Source organism: Dromaius novaehollandiae, chromosome 1 (genome assembly GCF_036370855.1).
Source record: "Dromaius novaehollandiae isolate bDroNov1 chromosome 1, bDroNov1.hap1, whole genome shotgun sequence".
In the NCBI taxonomy this organism is placed as follows: Eukaryota; Metazoa; Chordata; class Aves; order Casuariiformes; family Dromaiidae; genus Dromaius; species Dromaius novaehollandiae.
The window spans coordinates 4,091,193-4,117,090 of NC_088098.1; the positions used below are offsets into that span (position 1 = coordinate 4,091,193).

Here is a 25,898-nt window from a genome sequence, read left to right on the forward strand (position 1 = left end):
TAAAAAAAATTAAATATTTATTTTGAATAACAGGCTTAAGTTCAAGCTGCAATGTTGGCAATGTAGATTTTAAACACAGATCACAAAAGCGTGCACAAAAATGTATTTGAGCAAAGAACAAAATAATACTAAGAATTATACTAAACAGCTGCTGATTTTAAAGAAACAAAAAAGGCTTGTAATCACTATACAAAATATAAAATGTATTAAACACTACCATCCACAGAACATGTTTATTTTAGTTTGATTATATTTAAAAATTATTTGTGTAGTTATTTATATAGTGAATTGTAAATGAATATTATACAGTAACTTCCTTTTGGTCTGCAAAACCTTTGTTGCACTATAGCACATCCAATCACATTGCAAAAAAAATTATTTTTCCTTACTATCAATAAAGAAAACAATCATTGATAATACAGTAAATATTGTCAGGTCTACAAATAATGAAATTAAAAAATGACTCCTCCGACTCTGAAGCGCTTTCCATGCAAAGTCAGCACTTGCTTGTTTAAACAGAGTGCACTACCAAGCAGTGTCCGGGTCGTAGATGCTCTTGGTAAGACTAAACCTTACAAAAATCAAAGATCGAATGTAATCATGCAACCCTCTTACTACTGGGTATACCCACTGTGTCGCTTATCAATTTATTGCCTTTCCAGAATATCATTCAAGGCATCCAAATTAGACTTATGATAAATATACATATAATGAAAGGACACAAACTGCTATTTGACACTACTACTGGTAATGTCTGTGCTACGTGAAAGCACCTTTAAAAAGAGCCTATGCGGCAAGAGATAAGTGTCTAAAGATTCAAAATGAATCAACAGTATTGGATAACAATATAATTCTCAACTCAGAAGCTGCCTCAAGATTAGGTGCATCTTCAGTTAATGTAACAGGAAAAAAAGGCAATGGATTTTATTAATTGTATCCACTCATAAACTGACCTAAGGCCACCAGATGTGCAGACACAACAAGTTTTCTTTTCTTTTTTACAGTTCTTTAAATTGTAGGATGATAAAGGAATAGATCTATTTAAAAACAAACAGCTATTTCATCTATATTAAGAGGTGGCACCAGGCGTTGGGTTCACGTTTTGAGTGGCCACCTGTGGTGCAACTTCAATGATTCGTGGTTTGTCTATAATTCTGGCCGTGCGGTTGCCCTTCTCTACAATGCCAATAATCCATGCTTGGTGACCTTCACCATATTTCGGAGACTTGATCTCAGCACAAAAGCGTGCTGCCTGTTCCCGTGGTAAACAGATGAGAAGGCCTCCTGCAAAGAAAAAGCAGAGCATTAAATGTCTGATTACAAAGCATTTCAACCTTGATCTGCCAAATCCCTTTTTAGACAAGCACTTGGTGACTTCAGTGAATTCTGTCAGACTGCAGGACTCCAAGAGAAGACATGGTGGAAGTCTGCGAGCTCTCACTTTGCAGCAAGAAGTTTGTTCTTGAATTCAGCATTAGCACGTATGTAAATGAAGCCAAATACACACAAAAGATGTTGGCGAAAAGACATCACACTGATGCCAACAAATGACATACTCAGACAACACTGGCATTGTAAACTTTTAACAGAGGATTGCAAAGTGCCTCTACAAAAAGTATACACAGAAACATTTTGAATCAAGGTCATATTCAGATACCTATAACCACATATTGGTAGCAGCTGATTCTGCAAGTAATCCCGTTGATTGTTACGAAATCATTCACTAAACAGGGACTGTTAGAAGTGAATGCAAGAGTCAGAAAATTAAACACCGGCTTGATCCTGTGTTCCCTGCGATAGCCAGTCCCTTTGACCCCTTTGCTAATAGGGATTTTCTAAGCTACTGCCTTTCCCATAAGGCCTTCTTTTCTCACAGAGAAAACTGCAAAAATACTTCCTCTACTAATGAATGCTTTTCTGGGGCAGCACAGTAACCAGTCAGCAAGGCTGCCATTCACTTATTAAACCTACTAACATCTCCATTCTAAGAATCCCAAAGCACTGAAAAATATGATTTTGCAAATGAAGGACTAGAATAAGTTTCATCGCCAGCTCTGGCACAAACTTCCAGGGGGCTCTGGACAAATCATTAAATGTTTTGGTGCCTTCCCCCCTTTATTACTAAAAGGTAAGAGGTTTTTCTGTATTTCTTACCTTTTTTAGATTTATGCTGTGTTGCCTGTGTGTGAAGCACTTCACCACAGAACACTAAACTCATCTGCAGACGCCTAGTTAAGCCTCCAATGTTACATGCACACAGTTTTTACGGCTCTTGCCTGCACACTCTGCGGTATTCCAATAGAGAGCAGCCTCTTTCAGCTCTTCGGTAGGGAATCTCAACGTACCATCTCTCACTGGAAAATGCTTGGAGAATACAGGCAATAGAGTACATTTATCCAAACAGGAATTCAGGCACATGCTGAGGCTTGCCTACTCTTAGAAAGAGAGTGGTAATACTGGAACACCCACAAAGTTATCTGACCCAAAGTCTTCTTGTCTCAGTGAAGGGCAGCAGGCCAGCAGCAGTCCCGGCTGCTTGGAAATGGGACTATCAGCTCCGAACCAAACCTGGAAGCAAAGCGCCATCTACTGAGTCAGCTGCCCTGCTCAGCTCGCTGCCCTTGCATCCCTGCGCCTTGGAGGCATTAACAGCTCCCAAGCATGCTGGATACCTTTATGTGGAAACTGCTTTTCCAAGCAAACAACAAGAGAGAGGTGGTGACTAAAGACACTTTTAATTTAAGGCTGTGAGAAGCAGCAGCTATTGAACACTAAGTTAGAGAGATATATGTAAGTATGAAAATTATTTTTTAGGTTTTGTATGCAGTAAATGAGTGGGCCATCCATAAAAATGCCTACCTATGATAGACATATCAGAACATACCAACTTCCAGATACCTCCATCAGGAAGAAATCAGAAACATGGAACAGTGTTCAACCTCTTCCAGACGTAACAGACAAATCAACTGCAAAGGAACTGAGCACCATTCCCATGGAAGGCTCTAAATCAAATTGAAGAATATCTTGTGTCACAGTGCTAGTGAGTCAGGGAAGAGGTTTAAATGATAGTGCAGAGAATTTACTAACAGTCAGAAGGGAAGAGTCAAAGTATTGCAGAGAAAATAAAATAAGGAAGAGCAAGAGAATAACCTTCACTCATTCTCTTTTCCCTACACACTCATTCTACAGTTTTTATCAGTTATACGCATATCCTACTACATCCTTTCGCAAGACCAGAAATACATGCCAAATGCAAGTTTCTAATCAAAAAACTTCCCACTTCACTACTACATCCCACAGTTTTATCCATAACTTTTAAAAAAGGCTACAGGCTACTCTTGATTAGTAGGATTCCTTTCTGCAGGGACTATAATTTCTCTAGTAGGTTGACCAGTCTGTTTAACCCTTTGGGTAAGTCCTAAGGTTTTCCCATTATGTTACTAGCATTCCTAGCTGCTCTGAGCAATTTTTGTCCCATGGACAACTGCAAGAAGCCTTCACCTCTGCAAGGTTACAGCCATCAGGAATCTCACCCGCTGCAATGTGCTGTCCCTACGGAAAATGAAGCAGCAGTGCCACTCTGCACTGAGGCAAATAGCATTTCCTGGTGTACTCAGTGTCCAGCAGCAGGTACCAGTATCAGTGTACCAGGTGTACCAGTAGCATTAATAGTGTACTGTTAGCCACCACTGAAAAGAAAACAAACAGGCCACAGACTGCAGGAACAAATAGCCTTGGCAACTTGAGAATTCATTGCTTGCTTCCCAACTTTTGGATTGAAAGGAAACAGATACTGCCATCTGTCCTGGCTTACATTTCCAAAAATGTAAGTTTTTTTTTTTGGTTAAGAGATTTTGACCATTACCATTTTTAACTCTTGTACTGCAAGCAGAGACCTGAACACAGAGAACCTCAAAAGCACAGACTAGATAAAGCTTTCCAATTAAGGGGAGAAATGCAAATAGTTCCACAAATCAAACCCAAGTGTCCTTGCTTCCACTAATGCCTCTATCATAATGACTAATAAAAGGATGAGATCGTTAGCCTTTCCTCTACTCAGGCACCAACGCAGCCCTTCTCTTCTATCCATCTGCCTATTTTAATAAAATTTGCAGAAACACTGCATCTTTGAGATTCCTCTACTGCACTAAAATGGTTTGTTGACATCGGTCAACAGCTTCAAAAGTTGTTAGAAGAAGACTGAAAGAAATACACACATGCAGGAGTATCCCATACAGAGTGATATTGTAACATATTTCTGCAAGTAGCCAGTCTAATAAATAGAATTAAAGTGACTAGAAACATCCTCCCAACTGCAACTTTAACCGTTAGCAAAAGAGTTATCTAAAAGATAGCATGAAATCATGCAAAATTTAAGTTTTAAGAAAACAAACTACAAGCAACTGTGTCTGGAGGATGGAAGAGATGACATAAGAGATCTTTCCAACACTGACTTTTGTCAACAGGTGCCCACCAAATGCATGTCAGAAGAAACAAGTTTTAAATACATTCAAATCCTTTTCCAGCAAATTTCTCACTGCCTGCCCACGCTACTCTGCTGAAAAACATCTGTTCACAGATGAAGAAGCTGCAGACATAGCACTTCTGGAAGTTTAAGACAACAGAATAAAGGTATATCTATATAACGATATGAACAGCCCTGATGAGCTGCCCTAAAAGGCATCCTCACAACTGGACCTACAGCTGCAGCAATGCACACCCTTGTCTCCATACAAACCAACCCCAGGACATGAAGTGTGCAAACAGTGTGGGTCTGAATGCTGTACAGCCATCTCAGCACACCATGCCCAGGCTAATACAGACTGCTGCACAGTGTCAGGCTAGCTGGTTAAGCATAAAGCCCATAGGACTGCAGTTATATAGCGTTCACACCAGACCTAACGTGTCCACGCGGCTATGGATCTCTATAATATTTGGCAGATACTATCCCATAACAAATCCCTATAGCCATCTCTAACGTCAGAAATGCAACACCAATGAAATCAAATATACATGTTTTGAGGCACCCAGAGTTCACAAATAACTGAATGTGTCTTGCTGTTTTTTTTAATCAACACCTATATATGTTGAAAGGTAAGCCATTCAGAGCTTCAAAGACACCTCTTGCTCTCATTCCCAAGTAGAAGCATCTAGTTCATATTCCAAAGTCAACTGTTTTCCACTTTCAAACACTCTTACAGCACTGCATACCACTGCACTGTTTCACATTCTTTCAAGAAAAAGCCAGCATTAGCACAGGGTGCAGGACGGACAGCTCTAAAGACTCCAGTGCTTAGTTTGCTGCTAAGCTATTCCCACACCAGCTCCTACACAACCCTCTGCCAGGGCCACTCACCTGAAAGAGCACCTTGTGAGTAAGGCAGTTTCAGTTCTGCGTCGTTGCTGTTTTGGCCTATTTGCAACCAATAACAAATGCCACTAAGGGAGGGCTTTGGCACTTTGGTCACATGGACTCCTAGGTAGTAAGATCTAGTCTGACGCTACCAAACTTATTCACACAGCTTGCCAAACAGCCACCAGATATTTCTGGTCTCCGCTGACTGAAGCTGGATTTGAACTGTTGAAAGGGTTCACGTCCCATATCCTATTACACAGTATCTGAGCTACACAGTCTCTCTAGGACACAGTGTCTGTTTAAACACAGATGGCTAAAGAACAATTCAACAGATCACGGCAAGTTGTGTATTCACTAGGGGAAAAGTTTATGGCTCTCACTGCGATGCTTCTTTCCAGATCTTCGGACTGTTTTGCTACAAGGGGCCCTCTCTGCTGTGAGCAGCAGAGAACTTGGATAATACTTCTGTAGAGCAGAAAGGGGATGGGGGAAGGAGATAAGAGAAAAAGATAGATTTCTTGCTCTATCTTCTCTATTTCCCAAAGAGAAAGAAAAGTGAGATTAAAGGAAAAAAAATGGAATGGGACAGAAGATTCAAGAGGAAAATGAAGTATAGAGACTTCCAGCAGAAGGAAGTATTTATTCCAGTAGGCTAGATGGACTATACTCAATGGTAAGGCAATGTTCAAATACCATATCAGAAGTTTTTACTACATGATGACTGTTTAAATGCTTACCTAAAATGAACTCAAAGTTAATCGTCTGATTCTCAGTACATTTTTGCAATGTCCGTATTCATTGTCACTACGAATGCCAGCTTTATTGAATAGAGAGCTAAAGTACCAAACAAGTCAGAGACCAAATTCTTTTCTTGCTGCTAGTTGCAACCCCTTAAAGTCATGTTGCATAAAAACATGGGGCGGGGGGGGGGGGGGGGGGGGGGGAATCTATATTCCTGATGTCTGCATGCAGTGGACAGAGAAGGCCACAGTCTCTGAGACTAGCCATTCAGCACTGAACTTCACACATATTTATAATGAGAAACACAGCACTCATTCGATTGGCAAACCTACTGCAGGTGGTTTTACTTTTGAGCAAACTCAGTGTCAGCTGTGCTGGGATATTCGGATGCTCACTGTTCTGTAGTTAATATCTGAGAGAAAAAGTAGGTTTCAAAAGAACAATCACAGAATTCCAATTGCAAAATGTTCCAGAAATTCAGCACAGCAAGGGTTCTATAATATAGTGTTTCATAAGGAAGAAGAAGGCATTCCAAATAGGATGGTGGTTTGGAAATTAAGCTGAAGAAGTTAATTGTGAACAGTTGTGTGGCTAATGCTCATTAGCTTGGCTATACCCCAAACCAACTGTGATTTTGAATGCAACACATGATATTTGTAGCTGTACGTCTGAAATGGTATTAAATTCGGATGTGGAGATGTAGGGAAGGAGGAGGCACAAGTGTCACTCACCTGAGGTCTCTGGACAAGTCCCGTGCATGAGGCCAAACATATTGCCACAAGCCTTACTGACGGCAGCCATCTTAGCGAGAACAGGAAGGTTATGGATAACGAAGGACACCTCATTTCGCTGCTGTTTGGCAAGGTTTTGTGCATGCCCCAGGATTCCAAATCCTGTGATGTCCGTAGCTGCATGTGCATTGAAAGTGTGCATGAGTCCAGCAGCTTCAAAACAAGGGGAAAAAAATCAGTAAGTGTAAGGCTTCAGCAATATAGTGCACAGTTGAAATGAAGTTGCCTACCTTTAATTTGAATCAGGTTTGCTGACTTAAAAAAAAAAATTAAATCGCAAATTAAAAAAAACTTGTTGCAAGGCAACTGGAATTCACCAGTACTGCATGTAACCTTTTAAAAATTCAGCTTGTATTTAAGGGATTAAATTATACTGAAAATTCAATACCAAAGTTCTATTTATGAGCATGCTCTATTAGACATGTGCTACTGAAACAGGGGTGTACTCCAGATTCAAACCTCCCAAAAGTTTAGGGCCAGAGAGGTTCTGAGCTCAGCTTTGCTTCATTAACAGCAAAGACCAGATTCATATTGGGTCAATTTGCTCACACCTCTCTCCCTGCCACTCCACAAAGAGGTCACAGTAGAACTTAAGTTCTGGACACTTAGTTTAAGTTCTGAACACTTAGTTTACTTAAGTTCTGGACACTTAGTTTAAGAGCTTAAGAACAAGCAGGGGGGTTGTGGGGGGAGGGAGCGGATCTGGTGGATGGACAGGCACAGCCAGCCCAAAGTCCCAGCCTCCCCACCTATGCATTCATGGAATTCTTGGGTATTTGCAACTGCAGAGCCCTGGCTGGGGGAAAAGGCACCTCTGTAGGCAGGACAATAGCTCCAGCTCAGAATATTTAAGTGCTGTTAAAGGTGGCTGACAAAAGAATGGAGAAAAACAAAACCATGAATGTTCTGCCCTTCTTTGGTGCTTCCCAATACATAAGCAGGACCCAGAAGTGTTCTTTTCCATAAAATAATCCTGCTCATTTATTTTTCCTGGAAGACTTCATGAAAGAATGAAAAAAAAAATCAGTCGGATGACATAACAAATACCAAATGAAATCTGAATAAATGGGAGAAGGGATATTTAACTATCCCTGTTCCTTCAACAGAGGACTAAGAAAACACCTAATTCAGTTCTCTGCTCCTCCAAAGACACCTTGACCAAAGAAGGGAAATCCTGGCTTAACATTTCTGCGGTAATAGCAGAACCTTCTCCCTCCAAACACTAAAAGAAAGGAAGAAAAAAAGAAAAGAAACCACATGCTACATTTTCCACATTTGGGGAAGTACAAAGCAGTAAAAAAAGAAAAAATAATAATAATAATTTGAAACATAAAAATGAAGAACTTTCGCCTTTTAATTCTATTCCCAATTTTTTTAAGCCTACTGCAGTCAGAGCTTCATGAGTTCTCTAGGCACAGAGAAAAAAAAAGGGAACAAATCCAATATATTTCCCTTTAAAACATCCTCTAGCTCACTCGGATGTTACTTGCTGCACTCATATGAGTCATAATCATCTCCAGCAGCATTTGTGTTTCTCCTATATAATTAAAAGAGGGCGTTTGATTTTAATTTACTTGCTTCACAAACACTGAACAGCAGAAAGATGGGGCAGAAGGAGGGGATAAAGCAGCTGTGCCGTATTTCCCAACAGCAGAGAAATGAAATTAAATATGCATTTGGGAAAAAAGAAAAAACCTACCACTCCTCCCCCAAGCCAACTCCCCCTTCCAAAACACACACACACCTCTTCTTACCTGTTCTGTTGAGCCTTGCCATATTCATCATTGCTTCCTGGTATGCTAGTTCTACATCTTCCTGTGTTACTACTAGTTTGATTTTATTCCATTTTTCTGGCTAATGGATGAAAGAAAGATGATTCCCTTAGGTTTTCATCTGCACATTTTAAAACACACCCTTATCACTTAAAAAATAAATTAAAAATAAAAGAAAATAGAAAAACAAAAACCAGAACCCTTCATCCAAAATACACTTCTATTGCTTTTTTTGCTCTGTGTAGAGAAGGGCAAAAGTTTCAACAGCCAGAGTGTTTTATTCAGAGGTCCTGAAGCTGACTGTATGTATGCGTCTTACTCTACTGTACCGAGGCAAAATTCATTTAAAGATCTGTTGGGCATTAAGCACCTCACATCTCCCTCTCAGTGGTAGAGTGAAGTGGAATAACCTACCCTATGTAAACAGCTCCTTTGAGGCAATTCCCTGGCTTGAACTCTGCAGCCAAACAAAAAGAACTTTGTTGCTGAATGTTGCAATTTGTAAACTCTGCCTTCTTTGTTTTTAAAGAGAAAATTCTTGATTCCACATCCAGACACTTTGATCAAGAAAGGCCACTGATACATGGATGTCCCGCTCTGAGGAGGGTACACTAAGGCAGGGCGTACTCACGCCAGTGAGGTAGGATTAGGGGAGCCTCATAAATTTCCTTTACAGTTTAAAATCAGCCAGCTACACTTCCTTTTACCCGTTCTCCAGTGTCTTTTATGGACTTATGCCTCCATCATATGCTAATAATGTTTTTCATGCTTTTCATCCCAGAAGGGTCTCAGAACAATGTAGGAAACAGTACCTTATAAAGAGCAATCATTTCATTCATAGTTGAAATAATTCCACATCCAGAATGAAATGAAGTAACCATTTAAATGTTGAGAGCAACACTACAAACTGGTCCCCCCCCCCCCCCCCCAATGAAAATAAAATTACAGAGAACTGAAGTAAATAAAAACAGGATTTTTAAAGCCACAATGCCTACACTGCTAACTCACAACATATATACACAGGACAAAATTCTTAACCAAAGGTGCCAAATCTGTGAGAATCTGCCTATGATGCTGGATCGGGATAGGAACTTGTCAGAGAGCAGAGACTTCCAGGGGTGTAAGAGACAATCCTGAAGAAATGAGGTGAGGGGAAGAGACTGGTCAGCCATGACACATTATTTATTAAGATGAAGGAAGCGTAGGAACAAGACCAGACCTTCTGAAATTTGGTTGAGCTGGTTCCTACCCAAAAAGTAAGATAAGTTTTTTATTTATATAAATGAGAAAAGAGCAAGAAAAAATAAATTAGGCTATTACAGGGAGGACTGAGTACAGGTTATTCTTACTCCAAGTATAACTGAGCAATCCTTTTGCCTAGTTTTCAAAAAAGGTCATGGGATGGAGACAGTTTAGATGATGGGAATGGAAATCACCACAAATGAGGTGGAGGCAAAACTGAAGGCTGAGACTAGGAGGACCACAAACACAGGTAGGCTGGAACTTAGATGCAAATTCCTCACTACTATAGCAATGAGATACCAGGAGAGTGGGAACAGTAGGGAGAGCACAAAGGCAAAAAAACCTCACAAAAATCCCTTAACACCTTGTAAAAGGAACCTTAGATTTCTGAATGGGAAAGGTATATCACAGCAGGGTTTAAAAAATCCTTTCTGTAAGAGGTACAGAGCAACCCCTTTTATGCTTTTAGGCTGAAAAAGAAAAAGGCAAAGGGCTGCTAGTTCCCAAATGTGGACCAGTCTAGTCATTCCACATCATCAGGCTGGCAGCTGGAGCCACAACAAACAGCTTCATCACCCAGGTATGTCCCTGACCAGGTCCCCTGGGGCCCCTAGGGAGCCCAGCTCCCTGCGGACTCCTTGCCAGCTCTCCCTTCGCCCCCTCCAGCTGCTGCTGCCAGCAGCACGGCTGGGGCTTGGCTGCAACAATGCCTGCAGCAACTGCGCAAGCAGGACTTATTTTGCCTCCATTTAGATTTTCCTTCCATAAGCAGCTCTCACATGGCTCTTGCCATAGTTCTACCTTTCGCGAGTTACCAGGAATTCATTTGCTACTGCCCTGTGCGTAAACACTTCAGCCTTTATTTTTAAATTTGTTCTGGAGCCACAAATCCCTACACTCTAGTTTTCCCTTCTTGCCTATGCATAAACATACCGTACCATGTACCTTCTCCCACATACTTTTCAATACAAAGTCAAATTCCTTACTGAAGCTTGATTTACAGGGGGTTTTATTTTCCCTCCTCTTTCAAAAAATAAAGCTAAAGAATAAGGCTGCACAACTACCCAGAAATTTTCCTATCACAATCAAAGATATATGCTGTTTACACATAACAAGAGGATTGATTTCCTTGCTGCCCCCATTTTTCAGACCAGAAAGTGTTTCTGTTGACAGTCAAGGAAATTAGAAATACTTGAAATATGTGGAAATTCAGAATATCCTTAATTTGCAAGTCTGTTTGTCAGTACAACAATAGATATGTTAAGAAGTGAGATTATGGCCAAAGAACATACTATAAAAAGGGTGTCTTGTTGTTTCACTTTTGTTCCTCAATGATTTTCATGTCAAGATTATCTGAGGCCCTGATCCTTATATTTGACCGGAAAATGCAGGATTCTGCAGCCCCAGAGGTCAAAATTGCTAGGCCAGACCCTGTTAAGGAGGAAACAAATAAATACCTTTTTCTAGTTGTTCACACTTCAGACTCCAATGAAGGCTCAAGTTGGTTCTCTCCCACTTTTGCTAACACAGACTTTGGAATTAGAATTCATCTGACAATTTAGTGGCCAACAGCCAAGACAAAGTAGATTTGAGCTCACTCCTCTGCCAGTCTATTGGCTCAGTAGTCACACAAGTAGTAAAGATGCATCTTTTTAAAATGTAAACTGAGCAGTTATAATTCTGAAGACACACTGGGAGCCAGACAATGTAAGCAGATGCCAATTTTACAGTCACTTTTCACTTCAGTAGTTACATTTTTGCCTGAAGTAACAGATGGAAATATGTCTATATACATAATGCCACTAGAAATATTCTTCTTGAATGCACAGAGCAATACATGTGAAATGTAGATATATTTCCATGTACACAAGCAGAAAGCCCATGAACACAGACAGCAATTCTGGCCTAAATGACATCAGTAAGCTTTTGCCAATTACTTTGGCAGGTGGAGGAGGGCATAATTTCACCCAGGGTGTTAATCTGTTGTTCTGTTAGTCAACAATTCTGTTTATTACAGCAGTGCCTCAGAACTACCAAGAATTAGACCCAATTAAGTTGGGCTCAGTATAAACACAAAATAGCAAACCGTCTTGATTGCAAAGGTTCCCATACAAGCAGATGAGGCTGACGCACCAAGGAGGAAGGACGGATGGTAAATCCTTCCCAACTGAGCCCCCAATATACTAATTACACTACTGAACTGTCCCATTTTGAGGCTTTGGGGGAAATGGGGAAGGCCACCTTTAACTCATACCCCTGTTCCCTATTTCTTTTTTTGCAGTTTACTCACAATATCTAGCCACTGGTGGACAGCTACAGCCACTTGAGTTCCCAAGGGTTTAGTTAATACAAGCACATCTCCTGGCACTGCATTGTCTGGCCTGAAAACAAAGAATTCATATATTAATTAAGGAGTGAAATTCACACATTATTAGGAATAAGTGCTGATAATTCATAGTCCCATATATTTTATTGTGCAATTAAAAAAACCCCACTAATTGCAGAATTACCCTTTGGGATTCATTGCCATGGGATATTATTGAGCAAAAAAGTTGCAAACTAATTTAAAAGTGCTAACCCTTCTTTTATATAATAGAACAATGCTTGCAGTCAGACACACACAAAACTACATCTTTTCTATCAATTTATTGCAGGCATAAGATAGGATGGGAAAAAAATCTGACTTATCTTTGTTATTCAGGGCATAAGATAATAATCAACTAGGATCAGGAACAAATTCCTTCCTATACCATAACATGCCACAATGGGACATTCAAGATTGGCTACTGTTAAATGGCCAGAATGCTGTAGTTACAGCCATTAATAGGATAACTGGGACATGGTTTAAAATGGACATATAAATATGACAAAAAATTATGTCCCAAGCAGTCTTTAATACCTTTTAAGGTTAGAAGCTTAACTCCTTTCAAAAGGAGAACAGGATCACAAGATATTGGGAGGGGAAAAAAAATAAAAGGACACTTAAATATATTAAAGAGAGATGTGGCATCTGTTGAGTGCTAAGAACACACACAAGCAGGAGAAGGTACTGCTTTATTCAGCAAGAGAAAGATCACAACATGGTATTTAAAAGATTTTTTAATGTAACCCTTCAGGCCAGTGCCTTTGATTGTTTAGTGATTTAACTTACATTATAAATTCATTAGGCTGACAGACTGTCGTGGCCACTCCTCCTAAAACAATCCAGGGATTTAACACTGTTTGGCCACCAGTAACAGATGTTCCTGCCTCTTCTGCTGCATCTTTGAAACCCTGGATAATTAGAGGCATCACTTTGTCTCTTTCCTAGAGATCAAAACAGAAGTCAGAGTTCCATACACAGCAGTGTTACTCATTTCAAGACTGGTCCAGGGCCATAATTGCTCAAGCCAGTTCCCTGATGGCAAGAGTTCATGACAGAAAAGCCAGCCTTAGGAAGAAGTTAGTCTCCTGAAAATGGTATGCTATACCATAGAGCTACTGTTTTACAGCTCCTTGTAAAATGCTGAAGAAACATTCTCGAAAAGGTCACATGAAAGTAAAGAAGTCAGAGAATTCTAGAGACTCAGAAGAACTATCCTGCTGTTGTAATCGGGTACAACCACAGCAGTGCAGTGCAATACAGCAAAGTTAAATCAAGCTGCATTTGGCCTCCACTAACCTGCAAAGCTTCAAGTCACTCCCTTCTAAGAAGAAACAGGCCTTCTTTGCTAAAGCAAACAAACATGCTGGTCACTTCCAGAAAAAAATAAATAAGAAAAGCAATCTATTTTAGTTGCTTTTGCTTCAAAGAGATGTTATAAAGCTGACATAAGAAAATGCAAATTATCTGTCCAGATTGTTACATCAATTGGTAATCAGCTGATGCCTTGGGGCAATATTCTCCTGATTTGACAGGAGTAGGGACACCATTTTGGTGAAGATGAAGGTATTAGCAGAAGATTAAGATGACATAGAAAACTGAAATTTTAGCAAGTGACTTCAGAAAGCTTATGAAGCAAGAACCACACTATGAACGGGGGCACTCAATAAAGCCATGTCTTTAGCTTCTTTTTTAAAAGGACCCAAACTGTGAGGAGAAATACACTGAAGATAATACATTATGGCATGTACAGCTGTTTTGGCCCTTACTTCAAAAGCAAGTGCCAAAATCTTACCCTATCTGTCATTTTATTGCTGATTCCAAGGAGCATCAACATGTTGTCGCATTCTGTAACCCCCATGGCATAAAGGTCACTTAGGACATTGGCACACGCTATCCGCCCCTGAAAAAGAAAGAAAAAAAACTGGAGGACTGTTTCTGTATGTTCAGACAAACACCTGTCAAAAACAAAACTTCTGACATGAGGCTGTACTCTAAGACAGCTTCTTACTTCATAGGCTCCTGCACTCAGAAATCCAAAGATGTGACATAATGCATTCATCCTAGCTGTCTTGGTCAAAGCTTTCTCTCACTGGCTATACAGGAGTCTTATAAAAAGAGTTTAGACCAGATTCCTAATTTCAGAGGCTGAAGTTAGGCAAGACAAAGGTCTAGCTTTGATAACAAGCTCAGCTTGCTTAAACTGATACATTCCTTTTAATGTAATTCCAGCACAGAAGTGTACAGCACTGATGGTGGAGACTACAGTATGTTAACTCACAACTGCTAAGGAGCTAATTTAAACAGCTTAGAGTGCTTCCTAATACTGTAGTCTTTTCCTGTTAGGATGTCAGCAAGAGGCTGGCCACAGAAGACAACATATGTGGGGAATAAAAGAGCTGAGGGTTCTCAGATGCTGGCCTTGTCACCACTTTGGAGCACCCACACCTGCTGAGGGGAGATGTGCACTTATTCAGGTGATAGAATAAGGCTGAATTTTCTTAGAGCACATACATTCTAATTAATATTTGTGTGTGTGAACAACTCTATTAACAAAACTTTCTCCAAGAGGCCTAGTCTCCTATTAGAGGTCCTCTGGAAAATTCTAAAAGCTGACGGGACCGAGAAGGGCTCACTTGGGTCACATGAGCTTAGCTGTTCTAATTTTGCTAAATTAATGGATCCGAGTTAATCTGCAAGCCAGGTTTCGCCAGGGTACGGACACAGCAGAGATGAGACACCAAGTTTCCTGATGAAGATGCATAACTTCCTGATGAAGGATGTGCCCTAAGGGATATCAAAATGATTCTGAAGTACAAAACAAGTTCTGTTGTGCTAGTCTAGAAGACACCACACATGCTATTAAAGTTATTCTAGGTTTACAGCTGCAGAACTGCAATCAGAATCTGGTTCTATGATTTTAAATGTGTTTTTTATAAAGTTCAGAGGCCATCATGATAAAAATGATAGCATGCTTATTCAATACAACTGGGATTAAAGAAATATGCCTTAGTTAGAAGACAGATTAAAAAAAAAAAAAAAAAGCACATTTCTGCATTTCTGCCATTTCCAAAACCTTACAGTCTAATCACAGAGACAGGATCTTTACACAAATCATTATCATCAAGTAGTTACCTCACTTTCTGATGACATGAAATAACACCTCCAAATCACAATGAAATTCAACGCAATTTTTCATAAATTCAGGAGCTTCCATTGGCATCAGGGCAACCCATTTTGTATTTGGAACTGGAACATGATTTAGTAATTTAAATCCTAAACTACTAAGAGAAGAATGAACTGTGTACCGCATTGGCTGATGAATATCCACTGTTAAATTTATAGGTGTTAAAGACACTAAAGTCTGTCATTTTTCTTTTCTGTAAAGGGACTATCAAACTCTCGAGAACTATCTTCAGTATTTACCACGCAAACTTCTGGTTTATGCCCTCTTAGGAATGACAGAAAAATTTTAAAATCACAATGACAACAGCTCCCTATTCTAGTAGTCAGAGGTCAGCCTAACTCTAGTTTTGCCTATTGACAAAACCGCCACGGAAACAAATCCAGGGAGGGCAAGTCTCAAGCCTGAAGTAGCGGAGGGAATGATGCATGATTTGCCAACTGATAGACATGACAGGACTCATAAACCAGGTTTAGTCTAGCTGTGTCCCACATTTCACTGAAATCTCACTGAAACACATGAAACTACTTAGAATACTAAGAACTATACTAAGGGCAAAGGGTGGAATATCAGGCTCTTATCCTCAGTCTGGAGTGAAGATTCTTCAAAAAGCATCAAGATATTCCCTGCAATGGAGGGGGAAAGGGCCTCCCACCCCTCCAAACCAGCTAATTTCCTTCTCCTGTACTCAAAACAGGCACCTCTAAAATGTCAGAAAGGGGGCCATATAAGGCCTATTACTAATGTGGCTTGACACTTATCATGAAACCTATTCTCAATTGCTTATAACCTTTCCAATCACAAACCATTTAAGCTTCCAAGTTCTATGCTAGATACAAACATTACGTGTGTACATCGTAGAGATGTATCAGACAACACAGATCACCTATTTTCAAGAACAAAGCTGAAGAAAAAGGTAAAGGGGAAAAGAAGGAAGAGTTTTTTGCCTGTAACTGAAGAACTTTATTTTAAAGTAGCCTTCCTTTTGCCCGTCTGTGACTGCCTGTTCTCTGAAGTTCAGCAGAGTCCATATGCATTTTTGTGCATTTTTTTTCTACCTCGGAGTCCAACTTTGCACTTTCTGCTTTCTCTCTTTTCTCTTCCTTTTTTCCCCCCAACTGGGAAGACAGATCAGATAAGGAGCTGCATGTGGACACTCTGTACAGAGAGGGGAAGAGGCTCTAAGTTAGAGAATACACCCCCAAAACCAGACTAGAATTGACAGAGCAAAAGAACAGGAAGCAGAGAGTGGAACTGTGATAGTAACAGGCATGGGAGGGGGAGAACCACGCTAAAAATGGGGAAAGAAGCAGTTGGAGAAACAGGGCAGAAGCAGTCAGGCTTGGAAAGAACAGAGGAGTCTAGAGCACACTCCTTTATGCAGCCTGGGCACAAACTCAGAATTCCTGAGTCTCACCACTCCTCTGCTCCTAAGAAGCATCCATAACCCCCCGACAAATTATTTTTTGTCTCTTTTCCAACTAGTGTTGGTCCACACAGAGAATGGCAATCTGTATTGCCCCCAGTTACTCTAGTCCCCAAGTGAGAGAGGCCTGAACAGGGGATCCAGCCGTTCCAACCCTGCTGATAATCGCTGCGGGTATCGGCAAGAAGCCGTATGACATAATCCCTGTTCTCAGTTAGCTTTTAAGAAGAAACACACACAAGAAAACAGACTAAGAAATGGCAAGCCATTGCATTAAAAAGGACATTGATAAGAATGAAAAGTGAAGCACTTGAATGTTCAGAAACACAGAAGTTATGGTTTCTGGTGCATGTGGATCACAGTACAGACTTTATCTAAGAGGCAGCCACTGAAGTTGGACTAAGGCCAAATTTACATTCCGCTCCTACCACATTGGCCTAAACCTCATTTGTGCATGAAACCAGCTATCTGCTACTGCAGCATCTCAACTCCCTTTTATCTCCCAACAAGACAACCTTCCCCCATAACTATAGCCTTCTCATATGACCCCTTACAAGTATTTGTTACAAGGTGAGAAAGGAGTTTCTTAGTTGATGAAATTGAACACCATTCTTCAACAATACTGTTTTTTTTTTCTGCCTCCTGTCAAGTTCTCACATGATGTTAAAGCAAGTCACTTGAATGATATTTCCCAGGAGAGCTCAGCAACTCTGTATTTTAGAGGCCAGCCTGAGATTTTGGCCACTCAGTTTGCAGAAACAGAGCTCTGTCAGAACAGGAATCAAAGAATCTGTGCGGACATGCAAGCATAGCGCCTGGTCAAGCATACTGGGAAAAAATGAGTAGGTCCCAACCTCAGAGTGCATGTCCAAAACTTAGCCAACAGAGAGGGGTCTCATGGAATAAACAGCAAAATAACAAAAAGCATGCAATCATATAAACAGAAGCAAAACAACACTTTAATGAAAAGGAGTTGCATTAAAATCACACACAACAATGAATTCTAGCATTTCTCAGCTTTCATTTAACTAACACTTACTGCAGAGCTCCTTACAACCTTACTAAGACCTTTTTTAACATGCATTTGTTTCCCCACCACCTTCTGCTCAAATCAATCCTGATCACAACCACACATAACAGCACAGAGAAATCTCTACTGAGATGGACAGAATGAAACATGGACACAGAAAGAACCAAAGTCAAAGACTACACAACTCTTCACAAGTCATAGAATTTTAACTTCTCCACTTGCAAAATGGAAACACAGCAATGGGAAAACTGGTGTTCACAAAGCACCCTGAAGTTGCCAGGTGCTATTGCCAACTACTGTCATTTAGGCTTTTCCAGTTACAACATGTTACCTGGTTATTTCAGAACCTCAAAAAAGGCCAATTACAATGCGAATCCCCTTGTAAGAGGAGTTCACTGTCTACTGCTTCACAGACAGCTCTTTTTTCCCCCCTTTTGCGCTTTTCAAGCCAAATCCCACAGATCAACAAATTGAATTAAAGGCAGCAGTCCTCCCTACTTTCACCTACACAAAGCAACACTACAGCATTACTGGCCAACATGGAAAGGATTACAGGATGAAAGACAATGCCTATCCCTCTTCACACATATTTGGAAAGACACTAAATGCGGTTAATCAAACAATTAGTACTGCATATCAAGGACAAATAGTCAATTCCCATCAGACTGGTAAGTGAGAAGCACAAATGAAATCAGCAATACATCTAACAGTAAGTTTAGCCAACTTACCATCATATAAGGATCATCCACAATAGGATAAATATAATCTGTCGTCTGGACCAACGACAAACCTCCATGTCTTAATGGAATAACACATGTGTCCATCCCAATTCCTGCAAAAACATAAATCCATCCATGGGGTGAGTAACTTTGCCTTTGATTATCTGTTGTTCTAAACAAGAGAACTTACAAAACATGTCTCTGAACTACAACTCACAATGCTGCCTAAACAAACATGGCAACTTTCCTGCCTCAGAGAAAGCAAATAGCACAAATAAGAGGAAAACCAACCAAAAAATGAAAACTCATGTTTGGAATGTGTAAACAGCTGTAAGCTACAATGTTCTACAGCTTAGTACAACATAATAGCATGTTGCTTTTGAGAACACCTGCATTCATCTGCATGTACATTTCAAGTTAAGAGGAACTGCATAAACTGGCATTGTCAAAAGCAAATAGGTTTTCCTGTTATTCCCATCTCAACAAAAACATAGCGACAGTTTTTAAAAGGACATAACCTCTCATAGAGGACATCTCCTCCTCACTTCAGAAGGAACAAAAAGAATGGCACAATCACTGCTTAGGCCCCTGGTGAAAGATGATTCACCCACTTGGAACCTGTGCAACTGTGTTAATCTCTCCTTATTTCTGTGAGGCTGAAAAGGGGCAAGATGATCTGCTAGACAGAAAAACTCCTTTGAGAAAACCACAATACCACACAAAGAGCAGCCTTCTCTGGCAGTGGATATTTCAAAGTGAATAAGCAATATTAAAATCTCTAGGCATTTGCTGTGATGCAAGAGCCTGCACAACAGCAGCAGGTGACTATAACATGCTAAATGACCCGAGCAACCTGTCAACTGGCTCTTCCTTGTGGCAATGGCAGGCAGCTCACCTCATTCCTGGGGTGAGAGCAAGATACTTAGAATTACTTTGTATACACCACAGGGCAAGAGTCTTCCTACAAGCAGTTTTCAGGGAGCAGATGCTACACAGTAACTTTTCCCAATGTATTAGCAAAACACTTTGCAGCAAGAGCTACAAGCCAGTATTTGGCAGTGACTGGTGCTAGCTGCTAGCATCCGAACTCCTCGCGAGGACATGGAGCAGCCGGCATGCCAGGTAGCAGGCATGCAGGTGGAGAGCTACCGAGGCAAAGATCTGGCCATGGAAGAAAAGGGATACTGAAGAAAGCTCACGAGTGGCAATTTAGGGTTGCTCATTCTCCACAGAAGCTACCAAGCTACTATGCACATCCAGTACTTCCAAGGAAATGCTCATATGCACTTACAGAGAAGTGGCTTGTGTACAGAAACTATTAAGCCCTCAGTTCATCTATTGATGTAAGGTTTTCAATAAATTCACAGCAAAAGTGCTGTTTGACAGTCTCCAAGGAGGCACCATTGTCTTTCTGGCGCTAATTTTGTCTTCTGCAAAATTAGCTAATTTTTATTCTGCAAAAAAAGGACTTCCTAAAAAAGGGAATCTGTTCAGAGAGGTGTTTGAAAAAGGGATTTTCAAGTTCAATAACAGCACAGAGAATTAACGCCCAAACTTGCATGGATATACTTACTCATGGATATACTTATCTTACTCTTAGATACACTCATGGCCATTTTTAAGATTGCCCTGGATAATGCCACTCGTATAACTCTAAAAATTAGCGAGGCTGAGCCTGTTATTGATAATTTCCCTCCCGACTGCATCTCAAAAACATGATGCACACGCACAGGCTGGGAAGTCAGCTGACTCCCCCTTTTAAGCACAACGCATCAGAGCAAGTAACACCAAATTAATCTGGAGATACATTTGTTAAAGGAATGCTCACTGTAAAAACACTTATTTTTAGAAGACTTGAATTCTCCACTTTCTATTACTAACAGATTTCCTGTTACATAATATCACACCTATTTAGTGATGGCATTAGTCTACTTTCTAGCTTTTCATATAGCTGGAGAAGAAAAATCTATTAGCAGTTCCATTACTTTTTAAACTCTGTAAGTTTACAAGAGGGAAAAAAAACAGCTAGAAAATTAAATCTAAAACAAACTATTACGGATTTTAGAAATTTGCCAAATTAGAAATGCTCTTATCAATAACTACTATTTAGTTTAGGGGAAAAAAAAAAGCCATACAAATAGCAATTTGGGGCCAAAAGAAGCTCAAAGTATTCCTTACTAGGGAATACTATAGTGCCACCCCAGCTCCGCACACAATTACTGCTTAGATATTTCATACAAAGATCGCCATTGTTTAAGCAAAAACACGGGCTCCTTACTGACCTTTTACTGAATCCAATCTGTTCTGGAATAATGCATTGCAACCTGTTAGTCTGCTAATACATAATTTGCCATATTAAAATAATTTTAAATAGGTTACTGGATACTAAATTGATAGTTAAATAATTTTGGAATAAATATTACATTAATATTCCTAAATTGAGGGAAAAAATCCATTCTGCACTGTAAAGCAGAGATTAAATATGCAGGGCTGAGTAAACAGACAAACAGAATTAAAAGTGTCATTAAACACATTATCTACATTCATTTATCTATATCAATATTAGGTACAGTAGCTGGTATCGAAATACCTACATTTGCCCTGTTCCCCATGTAGATTGCTTGTGCAGGTTGTTTTCCCTTATTGCTTGCATCATTGTGCAAATACCAAATAGAAAGTGAAGCTGGCAAGAACACAGAGGTCTTGTAAAGACAGCTTTTCCCAGGTAGCTTCTATAGGTGAGCAAAAAAGTTAGAGTGGGGTACAATGAAAGGACTGAAAGGAAAAAAAAAATATATCACACCTGTGAAACAATCCATTCCTAGTCTTAGCTGAAGTAAGTTTTCTTTTACTTACTCACTTTCTCTCACTCACTCAGCATTTAAGAGTCATCTAATGATTATTCACTGCATCAATTTTAGAAGCCAATGTACTAATATAAAATTTCAGAAATTAATTGATACTACTTTGTTTTGCAAAGCATCTACTGGGGAAAGGGAGGAGGAGATTGTAACTCCTAAGCATGTGCCTATCATTACAGCCATTCCCAGCTCTGTTTTTATTTCATAGTTGAGTGCACTGCAGCATGTTAAATAATTAAAATACAAACCCGTTATTCTTATATCCCAGAGGCCAACAAACGTCAACTATAGAGTCATTCTTCAGATTTCTGGATGCTGTGCATGCATTATACAACATATAATTTTCAAACTGATTGAACAAATAGCAGATGAGATTGAGTCACTAAGCAGATGAAAACAGAAGCATCCCAGTTGTCCAGAGATGCAGTTACTTACCCAACCTGGGCATAACTGCCCCCAGGAACTGTTCATCTTCCTGAAAATGGTTTTCTTGTAGAGATTCAAGCAGTTTCTGTAAGACATCCTGAGGCACTTTACAGCCTGTGCCTTTAAGTTCAGTGAATCGGGTCAGACGGAAGCTCTTGTCCAGTTCATAACTTTCTGGGTTAAACGACTCCCGAACGGACATGGTTCTTTCACACAGACTGCTGGCCTTTCCCACCCCAGAGCAACGGTATCAGTTTCTTTGCTGATCAGTCTAATTAAAAAAATTGGGAACATTAGAAATTCCTAGAACCTACAAGACAATACGTTTTCTATGTAGAGCAAAGTAAAAAGTAAAAAGAAAAGCACTCAATGTATTTCACTTGTTACAACAGGTGGGCACCACATCTCACACAATCCATTTCTCTGAGACCACAGAGGAACAACTCCTCCTCCTACCTTCCAATATTTAAAACTGTAATCATGCCAGGCCATTCACAGAATGAATTTTTTTTCCCAGTTATGCCACAGAAACTTTTCATTAAAAAAAGAATCTAACACACCAACCTCGTTTAACACAGAGGTAATGAAAGAAATAATAGTTCCCAGAGCACCGAGGCCAATTTCCAAAGGGAAACCTGGGCCCCGATCCTGCAACACACTCAATGGAGACATCTGTTTGTACTCAGTTCCATACAGGATCATGACTTTAGTCATTAACATATTAATTTCAAAAATAAGACACACTTCAAATAATAGTTCAGTTTCAGTCCTGATGTAAGAAGCTGAAACTCCTTAATACACCTGTTCTCCTTGGGGGAAAATACAACCCCAGAGTTATGTTAGCACAGGTAACAGAAGAGGAAGAGTTTAATCAGGATGGTTTACCTACAAACATGCTATTTGACATTTTAATACGTCCATAAACATGAAATGTTGAAAAAAATAACTTCCTGCTTCTCAAGCCCTTTTTTAGTCAAATAACGACACTGAGAATACACAGAGAATTGCCCATTAGAACATTAATGTAAAAAGACACTGATGTAACTCATTTAATAAAATCCTTAACAATGCCCATCTAATTTTAGAATGTTTTTCCACTCTGACTCAGCCACACACCACACTCCAAAACTAGCAAGAGGCCTACCCAAAACACTGACTTGTAAACAGGAACAGCAGTGATAATATGCAATTTATCTTCCTCAAAGAAAAAGTTTTCAGGAATTACTGAAAGCGATCTACATACAGTAGTTTCTTAGAAAGCAAGTATCTTGCATAACAACAACAAGGAGAACAGAGTTCAGCATGCATTACTGACACAATACGATAGTGATGATCATGCTGTTACTAGGTTAAGCTGAAAAGCAAGAAAACAAATGCAACCGACCAGTATTCAGTAAGTTCAACAGCAGTAAAAAAGAGGGGAAAAAAAAAATCTACGGACTGTCCAACTGATCCCCTCTATACACTTAACAACTACATCAGTTACATAAACCTTTAAGTCTACTAATTTTTTGAATACAGTTTGTAAGAATTCAAGTTTTAAGCTCCTTGAGAACTTCTGATATGGGACCCAACTTCCCTCTACAGTGTTTTCCCTCCTTCTCCAGGAGGCGTGTCACTTATTTAAAACAAATCTTCTAAAGCCCAGGCTCGGGCAGTAATCCAAACTCTAGTTACAAGAACGTGTCTTGGATGAGCAATGAATTTAGTTCGTAGCTGTTGTCTTCCAATGCGAGACCCTGACCACTTGCAGTCAAAACAAAAAAGATACTGACTAGAAAACAACCTGTCAACAGAAATGGGAGACAAAAGCTTTTCAACGAGAGGGAATTTTTTTTTTTACTTCATTCTAATTATTTCCAGAAATTTGTAAAAAGTAGCTTGCCCCACAAGGGAAACATTTCCCTTCATCTAACTAGTAATTGCAATATGCTTAGCACCCCCTACCTACTTGTCTAGGAAAGGATTCTGGGGCCACAGCCTACCAGAAACTTTTTGCAGTCTTGAGGACTGTAAGACACCATTAACTGGGCTTCTCGATTTGAAAATAAATATTCAAGCAAACAAGACGATTTTATTTAATGAAAAACATCCACAGTGCGGGAACACAATAACTTTTTAATGAAGGTCTGAATAAAGCAGCATGCAACAATGTATTTCACGGGCTGCCATGGTGGCAACCTTGTAAGACTCAAGCTCCCTGCGACTTCTGGCACTGCGTGCAAGCATGCAATTTCAGCGCTGAGTGCATTGGCAAAATGAACAACCCTCCCCAGAGGAAGGCACCCCATAACCCAGATGTTCCCTACTTTAAAATAACGGCATAGTAAGTAATAGAAAAGTAGAGTTTAACCCTTGCCTCCCTAAAGCGCTTAGCATAAGGAGGAAAGCAGGGGCCTGGGGGGAGGGGGGGGGGGGAGCCAGCTACCTACCCAAAACAACCCCGAGCGCAACCACCAGCGACCCCGCCGCGCCCCGCGAGCAGCGCCGCGCCGAGACATGGCTCCGGGACACCTTAAATCTCCAGCTGCTGCCTTTAAAGGCGAGCCAGGGCCCTCGCTGCTGCTCTTTGTGCAGCCGGGGGGGGGGGGGGGGGGAGGAGAGGAGCCGGCTGCGCGGGCAGAGCAGCCGTGCCCGCAGCCTGCCCTCTCCACGGGGAGAGCCCGGCGGAGGGCGAAGGACCCCCCCGCCGCCGCCGCCTCCTCCTCCCCCCCGGCGGAGGGAGGCGAGCCGCGGCGCACGTCTCCGTGTGCGGGGCGCGCAGGGAGGCGCGGGCAGGTAACATGTCAGCCGGGGCGGGGTTAACCCGTTGCTGCCGGCGGCACCAGCCCCCTCCCCCCCCGCCGCCGCTGGGGGCCGTTGGGCGCCAGCCCGCCCGCCGCCCCCTCCCCCCCCCGCCGCCGCCGCGCTGTAAGGGGGGGGGGGTGGAAAAGGGGGGAAAAGGAAAAAAAAATGTCGGCGGGCGAAAAATTTAACCCGTCCGCTGCCAGCCTGGGCGCCGCGAGGATTTTTTTAAAGAGGCCGCGGCGGCGGCGCGGCGCCCTCCCCCCCTCCTTCCCCTGCCCTTCCCCCGGGGCCGGGCGGAGGGAGGGAGGGAAGAGGGCGGCGGGGCCCGCGGCCCGGCGAGCACCCCGCGGCCCGGCGGCAGCGCCGCGCCGCCCCCCGCGCCCGGCCGGGCGCAGCGGCGGAGGCGAATTCCCCTTTAAATCTCCCCGCCTTGCACCCCCACCCCCCCTCTCCCTCTCCCTCCCTCCTCAGGTCTCCCTCTTACCGGCTCGCCTCCTCGCCCTCCGCCTCCTCCCGCGAACGGGACTCCCAGCCCAGTCCCACAATGCACCGGGCGCGCCGGGCTCCCTCGGCGCCGCCTGAATAGAAATGCCGCCGCGGCCGCCGCCGGGCACGGCGGGGTTAAACCTCCCCCCCCACCACACGCGCGCGCGCGCGCGCACCCTCTCCCGCCCTCCCCCGCGCGCCGCGCCGCCCCTCGCCTCGCGCGCGCGCCGGGCCCCGCCCCCTCTCCCCCCCCCCCCCCACGCGGCGGCCGCGCGCGCAGGGCGCTCCTCCCCCTCCCCCCCCCAGCTCCCGCGCGCCGCTGGCGGGAGGGAGGGGGGAGGCGGCGCGCGCGCCCCGCTGCAGCACCCCCGCCCCCGGGCGGCCGACCCCTGCGGGGAGGGGGCGCCCCCTGCGGGGGGGCGGGGTGCACTGCACCGCGGGGGCGCCCCCTGCGGGGGGGGAGCTGCATTGCCCTGGGGCGGGTTGCGTTGCGCCGCGAGGTGCGCCCCCTTGGGGTGGGGGGGAGGTTGCGTTGCACCCCGGGGTGCGACCCCTTGGGGTGGGGGGGAGGTTGCGTTGCACCCCGGGGTGCCACCCTGCGGGGGGGGGGAGGTTGCATTGCACCCCGGGGTGCGACCCCTTGGGGTGGGGGAGAGGTTGCGATGCACCCCGGGGTGTGACCCCTTGGGGTGGGGGGGAGGTTGCATTGCACCCC

The 25,898-nt window shown here is 42.3% G+C and overlaps 1 protein-coding gene across 4 annotated transcripts; it reads right to left on the reverse strand.

Moving 5' to 3' along the window:
* SEPHS1 (selenophosphate synthetase 1) lies at positions 1-25,373 on the reverse strand. Of its 4 annotated transcripts, none has more exons than XM_064504721.1 (9): positions 25,182-25,373; positions 21,920-22,181; positions 18,633-18,736; positions 14,060-14,188; positions 13,054-13,208; positions 12,193-12,283; positions 8,643-8,742; positions 6,829-7,041; positions 1-1,284 (listed from the first exon to the last, which is right to left on the reverse strand). In XM_064504721.1, the coding sequence occupies exons 2-9, from the start codon at positions 22,110-22,112 to the stop codon at positions 1,070-1,072; spliced, it is 1,200 nt and encodes a 399-aa protein (XP_064360791.1). In that variant the 5' UTR covers positions 22,113-22,181; positions 25,182-25,373; the 3' UTR covers positions 1-1,069. The 4 variants fall into 4 exon arrangements, with proteins under 4 accessions (XP_064360791.1, XP_064360795.1, XP_064360794.1 ...); XM_064504725.1 differs by having other exon boundaries at positions 14,060-14,167; positions 25,182-25,371; XM_064504724.1 differs by lacking the exon at positions 25,182-25,373 and adding an exon at positions 24,343-24,685.
* Between the last annotated feature and the right edge of the window lie 525 nt (positions 25,374-25,898).

Coding starts and splice junctions, on each gene's coding strand:
- SEPHS1 (XM_064504721.1), bottom strand. CDS start 22,112: ATGTCCGTTCGGGAGTCGTTTAACCCAGAAAGTTATGAACTGGACAAG. Junction 13,209..14,059: donor GCAATAAAATGACAGATAGG/GTAAGATTTTGG, acceptor TTTGATCTCTAG/GAAAGAGACAAAGTGATGCC. Junction 1,285..6,828: donor GACTTGTCCAGAGACCTCAG/GTGAGTGACACT, acceptor TTTTCTTTGCAG/GAGGCCTTCTCATCTGTTTA.